The following is a 21,377-nucleotide window of genomic DNA, read 5'->3' on the forward strand; positions in this document are numbered from 1 at the left end:
TTGACTCAGTTTTGAAGCCAGCCCCCAGTGGTCAGTTTAGGAACTGCAATTTTTCTTTCTTCCTTGTTGGTTTCGACCCCAAGGTTGAAATGAGAGGGCTGCAAGTGTGAGTGTCCTCAAGAGTGGAGAGACTACCAATAGAGGCAAAGGTTTTGATGATCAGATCGGGGAGGGGAGGAAAAAGTCGCGGTTGACCAATACATGACCTCACCAGGAATGTAAGTCATATGTCATATGATCACGAAAACAGATGGAGGGACTGTGTAATATTAAACTATCCAAGAGTTGGACAGTTTTCTTCGGGCAGACCTAAGTTAGGAAATCTACTGTCCTTCAACTGGAACATTATCACTTTACTGATCCTGCATTATCCACAAGGGCGATTCCCACTCATGAATGGCATTAAATAGAAATGCCTGATAAATGAATGTTACATGATATCCAGGTAATGCATATTTCATTGAACACGAAACTGTGTTTAAAAGGGAAGAGTTCATATGGGTCAAGGATTCTGGAGCACTTTCTGATTTCCCTGACAAAAAAAGTGGACTTGATTTATCAACAAGCTTTATCAAGTGCTCAAAGAATAACTTCTTTAATCTATCGTCTGATGTTTTGATGAACGATGGGCTCAAGGTACAGTTGGACGTCATTTACATACTGAGGTCTTTTGAAGCAACACAGCAGAACTTTTTCACCTTAAAGGAGCTTGAGGCTCCTTTTAAGAAATGAGACTCTCTAGCGCCACCCTTCACCACGACGGCCGTCGGGGGTACTGCAGCCAACAGTGAAGCCGGCACGGGAGAACGGGGAGAACGCACATGCAGCGTCATGTGACGTCACATCCGCAGCCCAGCGCGGGAAATTCGGGACCGAATTGCAGCACATTTTGCAGCACACAGCCTGTTCAAGGCAAAGGAGAGATACGCTAGAGGGCTCATTCTTTTGGGTTTGGAACGCTACATCTGACATTATTACTAGAAAACTTAAAATGTATACGGATTTTTTTCATAAATCTTGCCACAATCCGGCCTCAAGCTCCTTTAAGATTTACTTTGAAAATTCTTCTGATGTTTCATTGATATATATTTGAGTAAAGGGGAAATATAAAACGGAATTCTCAACCACAGAAGAAGACACAGCATCAAACACTGAAGGACCTTCAGGAGGAACCGTCCGCTCTGTCCAGTCCAGTTCTTTGTCCAGGTGAACGCCCAGCTATGTTCAGTCCCCCGCCACCTGCACCTCTCCTCCCACGATGGAAATTGTGTTTGACTTAGTCCTGGTAGTCCTAAAATCCACAATCTTCTCTGTTGTGTTGTTCACATCTAGAATGAAGCGATTGTTCCAACACTATGCCAAAAAGCAGATGCCGTTACACCCCACGGCAGCAGGGACGTTTGAGGTGTACACAGTGAAGAGAAACATTGGGAGTCCAGCCCCCTGCAGTCCCCCTGTGCTGCTGACCTCCTACTCAGACACACAACTCCTTGTTCTCAGAAACTATAGTTTGTGAAGAAGTTAATACTCCAGACGAGTGCGGAGGCGTTCACCTATGTTTTCCTAAGTGTTTTCACATAGAAGCGTAGGCTGTACTCTGTGTTAAAAGCACTGAAGCAAAGAACACGATCCTCCCAGTGTTGCCTGTTTTGTCCAGATGAGAGTACAGGCTTGTTCAAACTCTCATCGTGTATGACGTTAGGACATCTGGTCATTGATGGATGGATGAGAATTTTAGGTACTGCAACAGGGCAGGATGTATTTCACAGCACCAGAACCTTTTCAGGGCTCAGGTTGAGGTTGCGCCAGCCTAAAGGACCCAGGGGCTGCAATCTCTGGACATGCAGACGTGTTCTGCTTCATAGACAGAAGACAGAGAGGCAGGATGTGGAGACAGAGGTTTCAGTCTATTAAGATATGTGACTGAGGTGCAATATGAGACTTCAGAGCACAGGAGGGTTCAGGGTGGGTTATATTAGTTTGGCAATTTTTAAAAGTGAAAGGTATATTATCTGAGAAATCCCCTGCATAACTCTCGCCGAACAAGAAGTGAGTAACTTTGACGTACTCACCCACAAAATTGAGTATACAAACACACAATCTACACTTTACAGTAATGAACAAAAATCTATTCGTGGCACATCAGAGCTAATACAGAACTTGAGATTAACGTTAGCAGAAAGATTCAAGTAGAGCACTTAAAATTTTCCACTCACATGAGCCGGCACACACGCATACATCCACACACAGGTCATCCATCTGCAGTTTTCCACTCGGAGGTTGAGCACAGAGGGGTTTTTATGTGAGGGCTGGCGGACGTGGTGCAGAGTGAGCATGTGTCGTTGCAGTGGGAACCTCCTGTTCACCGGCAAACAGGAAGCTGCAAATGTCAGTGAGCAGCATTCACAATAGATAAATAAATGACTCTTGCTGATGCACAGTTTTCCAAAAACAGGATGAGGAAGAATGCCTGAAATGTTTTCATCAATAAAACCAGGTTTATTTAAACATTCCTAGTCTACTTTCAGTATTACCTTTAAACTATGGTTGCAAAAACCAGTGAATACAAATAAAACAGAACTTACAAGTGCACTGTTGTCAGACACATCATTTATTGTTCCAGAACAACGAAAAAAACAACTTACAAAGAAGCTATTCATAGAAAAAATCAATACAGTTGATTGTAAAACTGCCAGCTGGACCTGAGTTTTTTCAGCACCAGGTGATTAAATGTCTTAAGCTCTAGTATACCAGTTATTTCATGATTTACTCCCATAGTAGTAGACTATAACAGAATCCACTATATAAATCACCTTACTATTGTGGTTCAATCTGTTTTTGGTCCAAACATCTGGCGAAAAACGCTTGACTCTTGAACACACAGTGATGCAGTGTGGTTTTATGTACTTTCTCTTCAGTACGTCCAGCATCTAGATTGCAAACATGATAAAAGCATGTAGAAAACCCAGGACATCAACTTAACAAACGCACTCAATAATACACACAAACACACAAAACACGCCCACACATCCACTCACATTACATTGTAATGTAAAACTTATCAATGGCATCTTAAGCAAAATGAAACTGAAGATGTTTAACAGATGTAAAATTACAATATGCTTAAGATTACAGCTTCACAGCGATATGGATGCCCTGAGATCGATAGAAGTATGCTCAAAAGGTGATTACAATTCTAAAAAAATACAATCTGTTATATTACACTAACTTATTATGTTGTGTAAAACATGATACAGTGTGTGAGTTGTTTGTTTTTAAATGTAAAATATGCATTAAGGCAATGATCTGGACTGACTTTGGTTATTAATTAGTAACTACCCAGCCAGGATGTTCATGTGGGCCCTGTGTGGAGATGAAGTGGACTGCAGAGTGCACTTAGACTTGGCAAATTCATGTGTCCTTTATGGTTTCAGTATTATGAGCCAACTATAGGGAGCACAAGCTAAGTAAGGAGCAAAATAGTGTGGGTCCATAGTAGTTTTAGTAACTAATTATGGCCCACATTAGAAAATGAACCACCTAAAAACCACATAGAACCTCCTATCAGACATTTCTTGTGGACAAACACCATGGAACCTGTGGACAAATACACTTTGGGCCCATTCTGCAGCCCACTTTTATCTTGTATAGTATTTATCACATATTAATGCTAGCTTAGTAAACTATGATTACCGTTGTTGCCTCCTTTGTTTAGCAAATTAACTGATTAGTTTCTATTTTAAAGGCAGGGTAAGGGATTCTGCACAATTTCTAACCCAGAACACCTTTTGTCACATTCATGCAATCTCTCCTCAGCTTCCGCTAGCTGGATAACTGTCATCATGCACAGCCCTCCTTCAATAAACTGGGGACAGTTGGGATAACGCTCCCCCAAACCCATTACAAACATTGCTCCAGCCAATCACAGACAAGAGGAGGGTTCCTGCTCATGATGGACTGTGTTCTGCTCAGGATGGGAGGAGAAGGAAGAGGTAGCTTTCTTGATGGTTTGTTACAAATATCAGCAGACTTGACATCATCCATACATCCCTTACCCTACCTTTAAGTTTTATTTTTGTAGTCAGTTCATCCAGTAATATCAACCCTGAAGTATTTTCTGTTACTAAGTTGCTGAAACTCATGACATCAACAACAAAAATAAGACTGAAATTGAATTGAAACTCTCCTTTGGTAATTCATGTGACTTGTATTCTTGAGCTTGCAAGTCATGCACAAAAAGACTACACATAGTACATGATGTTGTTAAGATCCTGTATTTCCAATCTGACTCATGTATGCATGCAGAAGGGTTTGTGCAAGTCCTGAGGACCTATTTTGTAGTACACTATTGGTCATGTTGCAGGACAAAATGTCAAAATAAATCAGTCAGTTCACAAGTTTAGATAAATGCTTTTTTTCTTTTTTTTCCAATGCTGATGTTTCCAAATGTCTGGTTTTCCTGAAGCGTAGAGCTCAGGCCTTAGCTGCATGTTGGTTCAGCTCCACTCCATCCTCGCCACCTTTGTTGTACTGGGCTGAGCTTTCCTTGTTGGGTTTAAGACCAAGAGATTCAGCCTCCGCCAAGGTTGTAGTTAGAGGTTTACCCAGGGTCTCAGGCAACAGCATTGTCAGCACTCCAATAATGAATGCCAGGATTCCTACGATGAGCTGCACAAGCATCGTGTTCAATTAAAGAAAGAGCACATTTGATATAGTTAGTTTTACTGAAAGTACACATTTTTTTGGTGAAATATAATAAAAAACTAAATATGTAAATGTGACTGAATGTCAGCAGAATAGTCAAACATTTGTGAAATCAGACAAGAGATTATTTATTTCATGCAAGTCTATATGAACTCAGTGCTGGAGGGCCATATTACACCCAGTTTTGAACAAGTACATTTTATGATAACATCATGTTGCCAAAATCCAAATACAGTCATGTAAACACCTGTTTGGCAGTAAACAGAGCAACATTGTGTTATGATGCCTAGAAGGGGCTCTTATCTACTCTGTTGTACAGAGAAAACACAGCCGTAATACACAGAAATGACAAACAAAGCAGAGAAGATTCTCCAGTTTTCAGGCAACCTATCGTGTTTACCTTCATTTTTTGGGCATTTTTCTGTGTAACACCACATGATTTAAATTAAAAATCCTAGTGGATGTCCTTACTGAAACAATCAATAATGTGTAGTTTACTGTCTTGGCAATATTTTAAGGATGAATAGTGCATACACACATAACATAACCTGTAATTATATTCATGCTCTTATTGGGTTTATTATCCACCCAGAGCGTCATGCACAACCTCTGATGACACAATCTCCAACAACAAGAGCCTTGTAAACCTTTGGAGAAAATATATTAGAAGCTTCCTTCGGAACCACATAGAAATACTAACATAGATACAGATCAATACCCTGGTAATCTGGGTATTCAACATTGAAAACTATGTCTTGGGCCAAAGGGTTTGCCATGAGAAATGATGGGTATACCTGAGGTAGATAGATCCAGACGTCTGCCAAGTACACACAGAAAGGAGCCACCACACTGCCAACACGGCACATCATGCTGCCACTACCGACTGCCAGAGACCTGGAAGAGAAGCATACACACTCCAGGTCAGATATTCAGTTACAGGGGCGGAGAAGGGTGGGGATGAAATGGCAGAGAAAGGGGTTCCATGATGATGTTGCATCTGTTGATATTCTGGTTTGGAATCATGTATAATTGCTTACCCTGCCTTTATGTTATGATAAAATCATTTTTTTAACATTATAACATAAATGATAAATAGACATATCTCATGTTGTTACCTTGTTTATTACATCTTACCTGATGATTGTAGGGTAAAGCTCACAGGTGTACAGGTAGACGAGGCCAAAGGCAATTGCAACAGCAAACTTTCCTATCATGTTCAGAGCAATAGCTAGAACCTCAATGTCCTGTTGAGAAGGGGCAGCATAATAAGGATAATATTAGATGGATCCTTGACAAGTAAAAAACAACATCCCATTGATTTTTGTTCTTATGGGGAAAGGTCACACACACAAGATGGTACAGTGACCAAGCAGTTACACATAATCCATTTTCCAAACTGTGTAGTGCACATACACTTTATGTATGTACTGCATGTTGCTATGATTGCCATAGCAACAACTGCTCTGACTGACTCCTGCTGTTGTCGTGCATTGCATTCTGGGATACCTTTATAAAGGTAGACTGATCAATACCAAACAAGCACCAACTATCTAGCTTCCGGACTGAGGCTCATGCAGAACTAAGATACGTTGCAGTTCCTGGACTGGCCACTAGAGGCCGGCTGCAGAAGTGAGTCTATCGCCATCAACTGTCATGTTAAAATGTCCAACTTTAGAGCAGAAGCAACCAGCCATTTGTACTAACCCAGCTAAATGTGACAGTAATTTTTGATTTCACCGTCAAGTCAGTAGTCGCGTCTCCATTATCCATAGATTTACGTAAAACCCAAATATTGAAAAGAGAAAATCTGTAATGGAAACAGCTCCTAATTAAAAAAAAACTCAAATACTGCAAAAACCTTTTTACGCTTTCACAAGGGGGGTTTTCAGGTGATTCAATAATCCACTTTACTGTGTAATGGAAATGCCAATTTCCACGTCACCAGCAGCGCTGGATATGTGACATAGCCGGTCAATCTAAAGTAATCAAACACTAGTTTCCAGCTGTTCTTGGCCTTATTAATACGATATAGTTGTCCTGTAACACTACATCATTGCACATTACTTAAGCGCTTTGCCTCTGAATAATCATTTGAATGATCATCCGGTACCTTCATCATCTGGCTATTTTCTCAACAGCAGGAATCGCAATATCAAAGACTAAAGATGTTTTCATCCATCTTCTTCAATGTTATGATTTTCTTTTTCGTGGTTTTGCAGAGAAGTGTTGCAGGACGAGATACTGAGAATTATGCTTTTTCGAAAAACATGTTGAATGGAAACACCAACCCCTGCAGTTTTCTATTATGTTAAACAGTATGCAGCTGTAAACATCTGCCAGCTGTCTTTGGCAGGGATCCCCTGAAGGAGCTGGTAGCCAGAGCTAACTTTGATTGACTGTCGGCTTCCCGAGAAACATGGCTGAGCCCCATACGAAGAAAAAAAACATCAAAACTGCTCCTCAGAAACCCATGGGTCACGTGACCTAAAGCTTTGTCCATTGTTTCTTCAACACTAGAAATGTTCCCATAAGCAGCGATCATCTCGCCTTCTGCAGCATGCACAATTGTACAACTGCATCTCCTGCATTTTTGTAGAGAATTTAAAAGACTTAACTAAAAAACTAACCTGTCTCACGATGGTCTAAACCCAGCGTACCCAGCTATTAGTGTGTGAACAGTCGAACGCTTGGTGAATTCTGCTTCACAATGATAGGAAGAGCCGACATATATACAGTATGTAATCATTCTTTTTAACACTGGAGTCTTCCCTAAAATTAAAAAAATAGCAAAAAATGTGATTTTGTATGCATATTGTGTGTATTTTCTATGCATCTGATTATAGCTCTTGGACTCATCCAGGAACATTGTAAACAGCGCATTATTATAAATACATGGTTTACTTTGACTAATGCAGCCTTTAATTTATCTAGAGACGATAGACAATGGTTGTCCATATACGGTACATGTTCATGCATATGGGTGTTTTTAGTGTATAAAACTGCCTGAAATGAATATTTCATGCTTGTGTGTTCAACACAGTTAAAAGCAAAGGCTTGTATTATTGTTTTATACATTGTGGGTCTTCGTGGGTCACTGTTTGTAACTGTACACAAAACCAAATCTAAACCCTGATCAACAACGCTCCACTGCTTGTTTTACATGGATAATTAAACTCACCCTGTTACTGTGATGCAGCCTGTTGCCATATTATAACCTGCAGGGGGAAGGCAGCTGTCTGACGTAACCCCATCCAAATAAGGGATACTCTCCTGTTTGCACTAGGTCTAAAAAAACTTCAATATTGGAGATGTCCTGGTGTTAAGCACAAGCAGCTAATTTATCTAGCTTGTTTTTATTTTATGCTATTTCGTCTTATTTTAAGCGCCGCATTGGGAATGTATGGCACAAATATGTCTGTTTCTGGAAAAACACTGTCCCGACCACTCAGACCGAACACAGGGAATCTTATTTCTATCACAAGGAGTCAGTTGTTGAAAGAGTGGATTTCTTCCATGCTGCACAGATGGCAAATTTCCCAGAAACTCCCAACACTCTGCTAACAGAGTTTATTTGTAATATTTTGACAAAAAACAGGCAGATGCAGTTTAAGTGGTCACTGATACAAACACGGATTAGTTTATAGTTAGCTTTCAAGGAGCTATTAGTCCTCCTTACACCTCCGCCAATATTACAGTTGCTATGCAGACAAACAGAAACAGTCAGAGTAGCCATGGTAATGTTGCCCTTCTTTTTGAGAACTTTAAGCAGTTTCCCTAAATAATTTGGTGCCGTTTCACAGACCTGAAAGGTAAATTTATTCAGTCTGCTGTTGTTGGAGTACACATGCCGCCTCTACATGTTTGACTCTGATAAGATAGTCTTTTAAAGACAAAGATCATATTTACAGAAATGTTAAACAACTCTAGCCATCCAGTGGCCCAGGGCACTCCAAATAGTTTGCTCAAGAGCAGGAAATGCTTTAAACAACCCATTTTACTCTTATCCTACTCTGTTTCTGTTTCTGCTGTGCTGCTGACATTCAGCTACTTACATCCTGCTGACGGCAGCAGAACGGCCACATGCCATGTTTTAAATCATGATTTGACAAATGTTGGTGGTTTGACTGCAGAACTGCAGGACAACTAGCATACCATGAGGGTTTCTTTTGCCTCTACATTTACATTCAGATTTTGCAAAACAGTGCATATCTGTGCACGTACAGAGGGTACCACAATGACGAGCATACAAGCCACCCCAGCCAGGATCAGAGCCGGTGCACACGTCTTCTTCCTCCCAATCCGGTCCATTGCAAAACAGCCAACCAGGTAAGAGGGAACCTCCACTGCACCTGGAAACAACCAGTCACACTGGTCAGAGGTTCCCGTGGCCCTTATACAATGACATTCCGGCTAAGGGACATTAATAATTATCTGAGATGTTGGAGAAGCACAAATGACTTTAGCTGACTTTATGTCTGCAGGAAGTAAAACAGGGATTACTTACATTCCTTATCAGAATTAAAGCGAAAGGGCAACACATAAACATCATCCTCAGTGCAAGGATGCAAACATACCAAGTTGGTGAAGCATCTCTCAAAGCACTAATTTACATTTTAAAATATATAAATGTAAACCAAGTGGATGTAAGAATTTAAAAAAGTTATGTTATCACTCCATGTTTAACACATAAGCCCCTTTCACACAGCCAGTTCGAGGCGGGAACGTTGCGCCTTTAAGCCGCCTCGCTGTTCTGTGTGAAAGTCACGGAGGCGGAATGGGGGGGCCAAGTGGCCCCACCAATAAGCCGGCAGCGGAGGTAGTCACAGAGCCGAAACGGGGTCTGTGTGAATGACACAGCCGGCATGCCGGCATGCCACTAGACGCTGACGCTGTCGTCACGCCTCTGATTGCGGAACGCCGGCATGCTGTGTGAATTTACAGACGGGAGCGGCGTTATGCCGGCGTTGTATGGTTCTGTGTGAACCAACAAAGGCGGCGTATTGGCAGGACTTCTTTACACCAATATTGCGGAATCTCTGTGTGAAAGGGGCTATAGATTCACTGCGATGATGAAAGCGCCACTAAAAATACAGCAAACCTTGTTGTAATACCTGTCTGTCCCACTAGAGGTGATATAAATCCTTCAGATGAACAGGGAGTACACTGGCTGATCAGATACTCTGCTACTATTTCAGTCATATTAAGACATCCCCACAGATGCAGGAGTAACAGTTTTATGTCAACTCCCTCTCCTCAGGATGAACACACACCTTTTTTGGATGAAACATGTTTCTAAATTTATCAGTGACCAATTGGAAAGACAAGCAGTATCATGCTGAAAAGCTGCTGCATAGCATTTTCCTCATCAAATGATAAAAAGAAAATTAAAAAAAAAATCAAGATTGCACTTATATCTCTCAAAAAAATAAAGGATTGTTAAAGGACAGATTTGAAGCTCGAGGGTACCGTAATCCCAAGAGCAGGAAAAAATGTAAACTGGGACCAGACCAGCCGTTAAATATATGTTTCTGGCAATCCATTCTCCATATGTCCACATAAGCAATCGGTTCTGATGCTAAAGGGATAGTTGTCAAATGTGTTTCAGTGAAAGGACAACTGTTTGAAGTATGTCATCTGCAGAATTATAACATAACATTATCCAAACTGAACGAACATTCCTCCATCACAATGAGTTCAAGTTTTTCAATCCAAGGCTGGTGAGTGTGGCTCAGCAATGACATTATACAGCTGTTTACTCTAATGGGCCAGATGATTTGGGCATCAAACAGCTACAAAGCAACGCCTTTATATCAGCAAACACAGCAGTCTGACCAGCACTTAACCATGCTGTACCCTCCTATTTGATTTCTTGCTTGTGTTGTTCTCTCAGACGTAGATCGATTTGGATAAAAGTGTCTGCTAAATGACAGTAGTAGTAGTAGTAGTAACGCCTTAATTCTACACTCGCTGCTGTAAACACAGAATACAATCAGTGGACTGGCATGATGAGGGAGGTGGATACTGTGCACTTAGTTGTGTTGTGCACCAGAGGCTGACGTAAACTTTCTCGTTATACGCTGTACCCATTTGGTCTAAAGTGTCATGGTTACATAGTGTACCTTTAAATATAACTTACTAACTTTACACATTCATAAAAACAAATATGTTAAGATACATTAGATGTAAGAAGAATTAGCATTAAAATCAAAAAGTTAAGGGAAACCCTTTGCTTTCAAGGCAACTTGACTTGAGTAGTTCCTCAGTTCTTGATCTGTTTATCAGAATGTTGTATTACTGCAACCAATCTCATTTTCTCTATTAGCAACCACGGGGAAGTAATTTATATCAAGATAGTTTGGCTAATTGCTTACAGGCTACTTTTACTTTCTGTCATCATAAGTAGGGCAGTAAAAATCGATACACCAGACAACAGCAGAACAAACTAAAGAAGTGACAGAAAAGCTGAGGGATCAACATGTATCTTACTGTAAATGCTTAAGTGGAAAAAAGATTAAATATTTTCTGAAAGGCCAAATATTGGAGGCAACATATGGGTTCAACTCCTCTTTTGATTGTAAAGACAGAACTGCTTTTTATGTGTGATTAATGTCCTGTGTCATGTTGTGTCATTATGTACTGTCCTGTGTATTGTAATTGTACTATGTGTTTTGTTATTAATGTAAAGCGTCTTTGAGTGCCTTGAAAAGCGCTATATAAATAAAATGTATTATTATTATTATTATCATTATTATTATCATCATTATTATTATTATTATTATTATTATTATTATTATTATTATTATTATTATTATTATTATTATTATAATAAAGAACAGTTTCATGGTGTGGACAAATAAAATCCAAACTGAAATGTTTTGGATGCCACAAGCAGAGGTATTTTTATAAGGAAAACGGTTCCAACATTTAATGCCAATGGCAACATGTCTGAAATAGTTGAGCCTTTTGATGGATCAGTTATGCTTTGGGCTGCAAAAGAATGGATGGACAGCATGAACAATACGCTGGTGTAGACTATCAGTCATCCAGGTTATAGTAACTCTCAATGGCTTGAATCAAGACAACTGGACTTGCTATGCTTTTGGTCTTGAAGACGTTTCTGCCTCCATCCAGAATGTTTAAGAGACTGGTGGGGGTTTAAACCTATGGAAATCCAAACTGGCCATTGTCAAGTCAGCCATGACCCCCCCCCCCTCCCCCCCAAAAAAAATAAATGAATAAATGGCCACAGTATGGACCTCAAGAGGCACAGCTGTTACGTTTTTGCTTTGGGTATGGTCCTCACTTAAAGCACCTTGTAAAGCACCTTGAATTGCCTTGTTGCTGAAATGTACTATATAAATAAACTTATCTTGCCTTGCCTTAAATTAAGATGTCTTGAAGGAAGTGAACAAAGATCATTCAAACAAGACTGTTCATATTGCAAAGGACAAAGGCAAAGGAAGTGTTAGATAAAAAATAAATAAGATCACCACGAGGAGCCTCAATTATACATTAGGAGGCCTAAACCTTTGCGTGTCAGTGTACGTGGGATTGAAATGGGTGTAAATGTACATGGCAGAGGGTAAAAATACCATTTGCAGGTTATGTTTTAAATTTCTATGTTTTAGTAGAAGTCGGTTGTTAACTTTCCTCCATTTCCTACACTTCAGTCATCAATTCATCACTTACCAGCAAGAAAAAGGTTAACGTACTGGTTTCCTCCAAGATTGACTGAACCCAAAGAGAAGACGTAGTAGCCCAAGCTGCCGATGAACCAGATGGCCCACACTGTGCACGTGCGGCCCGCCATCCTCCAGCTACCAAACAGGTCCAGGATGGTTAGCTTCTTCTCAGGCTCCAATGGCCCCTGGCCCCGCTCCTGGTCCAGCAGCGCCTTGCCATTCTCTGTCTTCCTGGGGTCCAGGAGGTCCTCCGCCTTCAGCCTGCTTTCAATACCGTTGACGGCGGCTATCTTGTCCAGCAGGTCCTGCGTCTCCTTGTATCGACCTTTAGCCATCAAGTAAAAGGGCGTCTCGGGGAACTTCCAGCAAAAGAGCAGGTAGGGCAAGGTGCAGGTGGAGAGGATGATCTGGTAGATCCACCAGACTCGAACCAGGTAGCCGGTCAGAGCCACCACCATGATCCCGACTGCGAAGGCTGCATGCACATGCATGGAGGTCCAGGTGCGTACCTTGCTGCCGGTGAACTCTGTCACATACACAAACACCACCACCAGATAACCACTGGACACCTGTCAACAGCAAAGGGGGGACATTTGAGGAGGAAGGGGATGGAGATCTGGTAAAGATATACTGTTTTAGATTACTACTTGCAGGATTTGGTCATTTTAAAAGCTTGTAGTGAAGAGATGAATTGCATTTATGGACACTGTGTGTCAATATTGTAACCACACAATGTACACTGTTTGCTTTTTTAAGTATTTAAATAGTGCTAGATGTTTCTTTTAGACCACATATTCAGCTTTTCAAAGTTTTACTGACCAACAGCCTTTGTTGCAACAAGAAGTCGCCATAAATAAAGTTAAGTACTAAATTTGAGGGTAGGCTAAGCAGAAAAGACCAAAAGGAAACAAAAAAGAAGAAAATTAGCAGTTGTGCTAACGTATGTGTCCTTAGTTTCTTAAGCCACCAGTCACGCATGGCCTTAGTTTGAATCACATGTGAAATCACTTCTTTATTTCTTTATAATTTAAAAGTTGCATGCTCTTGGCATTAAAGGGATTGCAGCTACAACATAGCTTCAAAGTGTGGCTGTCCAGTTACAGCCTGCATTATCTGAGCTCCTGGTTCCATGTGAAAAACAACAGCTGTAGCTGAGGAGGGGGGGGTATAAAACTCACTGAAGGGTCCCTTTCATCACTATTTCATTACCATGTGTGCCTCCAACTGCAAAGACCCCTTTACTTCCCTGTATAAATGTATTTTCTATTGTTTTTTTTTAAAGGCACATGCTATCTATGAGGTAATTTTCTGTAACATATTTGGAGTTTAGCATGCTCAACTCACACATCTGTGCTAACTATTTGCTATGAATAAGCAAACTGATCAAGTTTTCTGTCTGTTTCATAGATGACTCTGCAGGGTCAGGACTTTCAGTGTACTTTCATTTTCAAAAGGTAATGCAATGTTATCTTGTTGGGTATTTATCAAAAGCTGTGGGCTAAAACATCTGCTCAACTTACAGTAGATGTAAACGTCATATTTTTACTATACATACAGTTTACAGGTTAGCATGCAAGGGAGAAGGAAATCCTTCCTTTGGTGTGCACTTTTGGGGACATTTGAATTCAGATCTTTCCAAAACACGCATTACTTTGTGTAATCGAATATTTTACCTTCACTGTGATCTTTTTTTAAGATGTATTGTTGCTTTTCTGGGAGAAGAAGTTTTTTTGTAATTCCCTGACATCTTTCATGAATACATGAAGCTAGAGTAACACAGTCGAATTATGCGGAAAAGCAAACATCTTGCTTTGATTTCCACGTTGGCCTGGCTGCATAACGACTAACAGAAGGTTAATCTGGAGGCTTTGCTTGGGGATATACGTGGCTGAGACGTAGTTGTGTAGAGGCAAAGCCAGAAATGCAGAAGAGAGTGAACCTGCTTGTTTATCAGCAGACTATGTAAATTACTACATTTGACCCATTACGGGTCACTGAACTCACCATGGCCAGTAGGAAGCGGAGCACCACAAAAAAGTAGTAGTTTCCAGAGAACGCCACACTGACCCCGAGTCCAAACTGACAGAGGCTGGTGATCATCAGAATCCGCACACGGCCAACTCTGGTGGAAAGGCACGACCCCGGCAAAGATGAGAAGGAAGACACAAACAGAGAAAGATGGCAATAGAGAAAGAGGGAAAAGTTATTTGTACAACTAAATCATCCATGAATAAAAGCTGTGCATTTGCCAAATCCAGTGGTTGAACCACTGGAGATGAAAGAATTCCTCAGCTGCACAAGTATTGCTTAATGCTGCAATCATACTTTTGATGGAGCTGAAGTTGCAGATTTAGGCAACAGTTGATTGTTATTATATAATCAGTCTATCTCTGTATTATTTTCTAAATAAATCACTACAAAACATAAAAAAAAATAAAAATAATTAAAAAGTGTGAAAATGGCTACCTGAGGTGAAAACTTATATTATTTGTACCTGCATCGGATAAAGGTCACAATAACAGTAGATCTTTACATCAAGACTTTCAGAAATAAGAGCAGAGGAATTCCCTTTGCTTTGAACATGGAAGCTCTGCTTCCTTTGGGAGCTCAGTAGTCATGAAGGAAATCAACAAGGGCATGTTGAAATTGCATTTCAGCTGATTTTCAGTGCTTGGTCTTCATGATTCTTTCAAGTCAGAGAACATTTTGCTCTTTGACTGGCAAATTTTGAGGCAACGAGATTAGGGTCTACATTTGGACCCACAATAACTGTGTCAAACGCAAACTTTGTGACCAGTATTCTAGTAGAAGAGATAAGCAGTATAGTATAACACTATTGCAAAAAGCAGATGGCATTTGTGAACAGTATTTTTTTTCATTTGAATGACTAAACGGCTTTGCAGCTCCATTGGAATAATGTTTTATGGCACCAAATTACCAAACAAATACTTACCTGCAGAACTCATAAAGAAATAACTTATGAAATTAACCCAATATATATTATATAATATATATAGCTTTTTTTATATATATGGGAATCATTTTCACACTGTTTTATTAGAGTTGATTAAACTTGTTTGTTAGAGCTGGGTCTGATTTACTGTAATTGGGTTGGTCAAATTCATTTTATATTGGCACAAATGACAAAAGGAAGGAAGGTAAAGTGCAGCAGTGTGGACCAACGTGGAAATACTTTCCAGCATTAAATAACACCAAAAAACTCTATTTTATGACAAATTTCACAACCTGTCAAATAATGCAGAGTAATCCCTTCTTGGTTATGTAATATGAACACCTGAAATATTTTTATGTATAAACAGCATGACCAATTTTCCTGTATTCTTCTTCTTTTGTCTCCTCTCTTGAGTGGTCGCCACAATGGATCCGTTTCCATCCTACCGTGTCTTATGCATGTTCCTGTGTTACACCAGCCAACTCCATATCCTCTATCGCCACATCATGTTTAGTTATCTGATAACTGAACTATCTCCCTGGAAAACAAAAGGGGGCTCAGGGCGGATCCTTGGTGCAGTCCCACACCCACCGGGAAGCCCTGTTACGCTACTACACAACCTGCAGCTGCCAGACAACCATCCTGCACAACACTGTACTTTTCTGCCACACTGGACTTTTCATGGAATATCACTCTGTTGCAGGATTTCTCTAAGAAGACATAACACAGCGTCCTCTGATATTCTTCTGAGTCTCCTTTCTCTTAATTCGAACATTTTTTGAATGATGGGGAAATTATAAAAAAAACAATGTGATCTGAGGATGAGACAAAAGCCTGTTTTGATTGTGTTCAGCAGTTCAGCATAAGTTGAAACTAAACCGGTGCTCACAGATGTACACAATGATGTAATGACATGGCTCTGTGATGGATCGAGTCTGTGGAAAAGCAGTCTGATGGAAGGTGAGGCTCCCAACACTGGCCCAAATGAGAAAAGAGCAGAACTAAGACTCTACCATTGATCACATTGCTCTCTTTTGATACGATACTGTAAGTCAGTGTCTCCCAACCTGGGGTCCGGGCCCCCCCTGGGGGGGCGCCAGAGATCTCTGGGGGGGCACGAAACTTTGTCTGCTTTGAAATTATGTAGTTGTAAAAATTATATTTGCGAATGAGTCATTCATAAGACATTGTTAGGAATAATTCATGAATGTCTTTGAATATTTTTATACACTGGTCACAAACACAGGAAATTATTGCATTACTTATTATTATATCATTACTCAACATTTAATCTACTCCGACAGGTTGTTAAAGGAAAAATGTTAAAACATTTTGCTCTCATATTAAAAGAGACATTTCTCAGAAATATTTTTGTCCTTTTGTGCATGTTATACATTGGTGACACAAAATGAAGGTGAGAAAAACAAAGTCATATGTATACAGGGTAAACCAAAGAGAAATTTATCAAAAAAACATAATTAATGTTCATTTTTTTCAATTAAAGACTCTTTTGGTGCTAGTACGTACGGGGGGCCCGGCTGGTCTTAGACACATATAGGGGAGGGGCTCCAAGGAAAAAAGGTTGGGAACCACTGCTGTAAGTGATAAAGTCCTTAACAACATGGTATACTATATAGTGCAATGAGAAATTGTTCAAAACCACCTCTGCCATGTGGCGTTACTCTTAACAGTCTTTGCAGTGATATTCTTTACAGATTATTTTGCAGATGCAAACACATTTACTTCAGGTGATGATTTCCACCTGATGGGGATCTTGTTGCCATGCACAAATGAACAGAACTTCCTCATATGGTGAAACCCCTCCCCTGTCCTTTTATACCCTCCTTCTCCTATACTGCAGCCCTACTTACCTGTCAGCAATGTCTCCAAACACCAGCGCTCCAATCAGCACACCCAGCATGAATGTAGGTTGGCACAGCTTGGCCAGCCACTCTCTGTCACACACCAAGTCCCAATCTGTGACAATGCTTTGGTGAACCTCGCTGTGGTCATAAACGTATTTCCCAAAGCACTCTTTGACAGTTTTGTTGCCAGTAAAGTCATATGTAAAGTCCTGAGGGCCGATGCGGAGGGCGCAGCTGCACCGACTAAGCTCCCACTGCTCCCCAGCAGCAGTCCTCACGACCAAAGGGCCACTTCCTGACATGACTGGCAGGATTTCTTCCAGACTAGATGGCGTTATGTTACCATATAGGACATCTGTGATGTTCCCGGGCACAGAACACACAAAGTTGGGAGTCTCAACCAGGAAAACAGAGGCCAGGTAGTGGATTCCACACGCTATAGCCTGGAAGACTGCTGCAAAATACAGACATGCCTGGTATCTGGAAAGACAAAGGACACATGAAAATATGTTTTAATGGCAAGTCCATCTGGTGTCAAATCTAATGTAAATCAACATTATGATTAATTTTCTATTGATTGTTAGGAACCAATCAGGGAGATTTTTTTACATTATGCAGAATAAATAATGTTTAATTAATAAAAGAAATTAGGCCTACTTTTAAAAAACAAACAAACAAAAAGTCCAAACAGGTTTAATGTTAAAGTAATACCAATACATTTTCGGCTAAAAGAATGTTAAGAACAACTTTTGATTAATAACATGGAATTTCAAAACTGCTTGATGTGTCTTTTAAAAGTAAATACACAAAAAAAATAAAGCATTTACAAAAAATGTGTGGTGATTAAAAAATAGTTTTGTTATTAACTGCATGGAGTTGAAATGTAGTAGACTGTGATCGGAGCATGTCCAGTTATTTTTGAAATTATTGCTAGTAGGCATAACCGTTACTTTTTGTTTTCTCTGTAAAATTCTGTAAAATGATTTGAAAATAAAACATTAAAACCATCAATGAATACTGCCAATCCTCGTTTGTAATGTGCTTTTTAAACTTGGACGTCTGCCTACACCAGAATAAAAATAACCACTCGCCTCAGACTGGACATGCCCCCCACCGACTCATTGCCAGAGCAAAGGAAATTAAATACAGGAATAAATCAGAAGTTTGCAGAAAGTTTGAAAGTCAAACTGCTTACTTTACCTTTTGAAATGCCCGAGCTCGTCGAATATTCTCTCCACCGTCATTTTTGCGGCGGTTTCAGTGCGCAGAGGCTCCAGATGCGTGTCTCCGAGGAGGACAGCGGATCCATGCGCGCCACAGCGATAAATAACGTAGATCCGAGCTTTCACCGACGCGCGGTGGGAGGAGCGCACAAATTTAACGCTGATTTATGGTTCTGCGTTACACCAACGCAGACCATACGCCGTACCCTACGGCGTAGCCTCTGCGTCGATTTAACGCGGACCCATAATTCAGGCTTTACGCACGTACTGTATAGCGGTCCTGCGCAAGGAACCAGAGACCAGACGCGCCACAAGCTAATGTCAGCGTTTTAAAAACCTCACCCCTGGCTGTAAATGAGCTTTTTTTGAAAACAAAGACTAAACCAGAATCCTAATCTTAGTCTCAGACTGTGTTTGTTTATAAAATACTACTTTTTTATCATAACTGACTGGAATGTGGTGAAAGGCCCAGTCAAATGAACATAATCAATCCCAGCCTAACCCAGAATGACCCAGAGAAAAAGAAAATTCACTTCACATGTAACCTTATACCTGAGCAGCTTGAGCTCCTATTTTAGGGACGCGTTCTGGTAGCAGTCTGGAACCTGGACTGCAGCTCTGTTGTAAACACACTGTTGCATAACCCCATCCACTGTGACACTGTGCTTCTTCACATCATGAGTCACATTACTACCCCTGTCAAAATAAACATTTTCAAAACTACACTAACAAACAGCTGCTGTGAGCGTGTCAGGTGTTTACAAGATACACGTATGCATAGTGGCAATGAGCTGCAATCATCAGGAGCTCATGGTTATGCTCAAAATCCGCAGCATCCTGTATCCTTATCATTTATGCCATCTTTCCAGTTGCTCCGTTCTCATGGACTAACAGCTGCAATTATTGGTTGTTTTCACCTGAACCTTTTGTCATTTGAAATGTCAAAAATTAGAAGTACAGTATTCACAACAAAGTGTGTGTGTGTGTGTGTGTGTGTGTGTGTGTGGTATCCTTGAGCCAGAGTCAGCTAACAGGCAGCGTCTTCATCAAGCTTTTACCACTTTCCAGCTTCTAAGCCATAAATGCGTGAGTATTTTTGACACGAAAGCCTCTGTGTGTCTTGACTCTGTATTTGTTCATATTAGAGACTTCCATCAATGATTGATATGGTCAGTATTTGTAGCTGTATTGACTCACTTCACCCTGCCTCGGCTGGATCCAGCTGGATCACTGATATACAAGCCGTGGCAGCTAAACAGTCTTGCATATACTGTATGTGTTACACTTTTCACTGTTTCACCCCCTCAGACTGAAGATAAGTTGATTTGTTTTAAAGTGTCAGCAAAATACCTCAGGTTCCAAGCACCCCAATGTATTTGATTAATTGACTGAAAAGAATTTCATTATACAGATGTAGTTCACGTCCTTATTTCTTTAAGATACATGAGGCAAATAAGAGATAAATGATTGGTGTTTATTTCACGTACTTATGTTGGTATTTTGATGCTGTTATGACTAAAGCTACCAATATCAGGTCCAAGGATGACACCGGGTAAGTGAAGGAGGACATCACTGGGCTGAATAATCAACATACTGTAAATCTGTATGAGAGATAAGAAAGAAACCACTGGTGAGTTTGATAACATTCAATGACCACAGACAACAGGGGTAAGTGGATGATCACAGAATATTTTCCTTGGTAAAGAAAAACCCCCTCCACAGCATCAACAGAAGTCAAGAATACTCTGGAAAATCATTGTCAAAACTGTCAAGACGCACCTATAATGTGAGTATAGAGGGTTTACAACAAGGTTCACACCTCTGGCAACATTAAAGAAGAGGGAAATCAGATTGGACTTAACAGAAAACACAGAGGAAAAAAAGCCTCCCATGTTCTGGAATCAGATTCTTTGGATGAATGAAACCAGATAGACATGTATCAGAATGATCGGAGGAGAAACATATGGAGAAGAACAGGAACAGCTGAAAGCATCCATCATCAAGTGTCAAACATGGTGGAGGCAGTGTTATGGTATGGGCATGTATGTCTGACAGTGATTAGTTTCTCTGATGGTATGCCTATCCAATGCCATTCAGGGGCAGCTTCTCTGGCTTCTATCAGGTCGCTGTTACATTCAGAAGGGTTTAGCATGGACCCCTGCTAGCTAGAGAGGAGAGTGTACACAGGAATAGTCTTATAATGTTTAATGGTCACAAAAATGATCACAAAAACACAAAACACACCAACCACTCGTGGAAAAAAACTAAAACAAAATCCAGAGGTCACACCGCAGGATGGAACTATCTGGCAGAGTAGTGGAGGTTTAACCAGTCTTTTAAGGGGAGCTTGATGAGATGAAAAACAGTTGTGCCTCGATGAACCCCAGAGGAAATAAACAGCCACACCTCCTGCCACACACCCTGCAAAACCATACACAACGGGAAGGGGAAAACAGAACACAGACAAAAAAACCAAATACAACACAAAACCCCAGACCATGACAGCCGCCCTGCAAATCCAAGTCATGTCCAGAGGAACCAAACTAATCCTTATTATTGGCCAGGCTAAGCAAGTTCTCCTCAAGGTCTCCCCAAGGTCAGGCATTGCAATGTTCAGAGAAACTGCAAAAAAACACAAGAGAAACATCTCAGACTGTAAAGACCTACATTAGCAAACCAAATGTAAAACTGCATGACACTACAATTAGACATGTTTGGAGGAGATGAGGCCAAAGTGAAGATGCCTGGCCACCACACATAGCACCGTGTTACTCCTCTGTATACTTTTTTTTTTGGGTCAAGTGCAAGCGTATCCATCCAACAGCCAGAATTTGGTTCAAACTGGGTCATGCAGCAGGAGCACGAATGGTGCACCCAACACGCCAGAAAAACGAGAACAGAACGGCTGAAAAGGAAGAGATGGAGATGCCGTGTTGGTCCCAGTCAAAGG

The 21,377-nt window shown here is 40.6% G+C and overlaps 1 protein-coding gene across 1 annotated transcript; it reads right to left on the reverse strand.

The window, feature by feature from the left end:
• Positions 1-2,588: 2,588 nt before the first annotated feature.
• Positions 2,589-18,550, reverse strand: slc22a16 (solute carrier family 22 member 16). Its single transcript, XM_061706939.1, has 8 exons — positions 18,405-18,550; positions 17,211-17,684; positions 14,391-14,508; positions 12,394-12,955; positions 8,926-9,053; positions 5,839-5,948; positions 5,499-5,598; positions 2,589-4,668 (listed from the first exon to the last, which is right to left on the reverse strand). Exons 1-8 carry the CDS (start codon positions 18,446-18,448, stop codon positions 4,474-4,476), a joined length of 1,731 nt encoding a protein of 576 aa, XP_061562923.1. The 5' UTR covers positions 18,449-18,550; the 3' UTR covers positions 2,589-4,473.
• Between the last annotated feature and the right edge of the window lie 2,827 nt (positions 18,551-21,377).

Source organism: Cololabis saira, chromosome 18, assembly GCF_033807715.1.
Source record: "Cololabis saira isolate AMF1-May2022 chromosome 18, fColSai1.1, whole genome shotgun sequence".
In the NCBI taxonomy this organism is placed as follows: domain Eukaryota; kingdom Metazoa; phylum Chordata; class Actinopteri; order Beloniformes; family Belonidae; genus Cololabis; species Cololabis saira.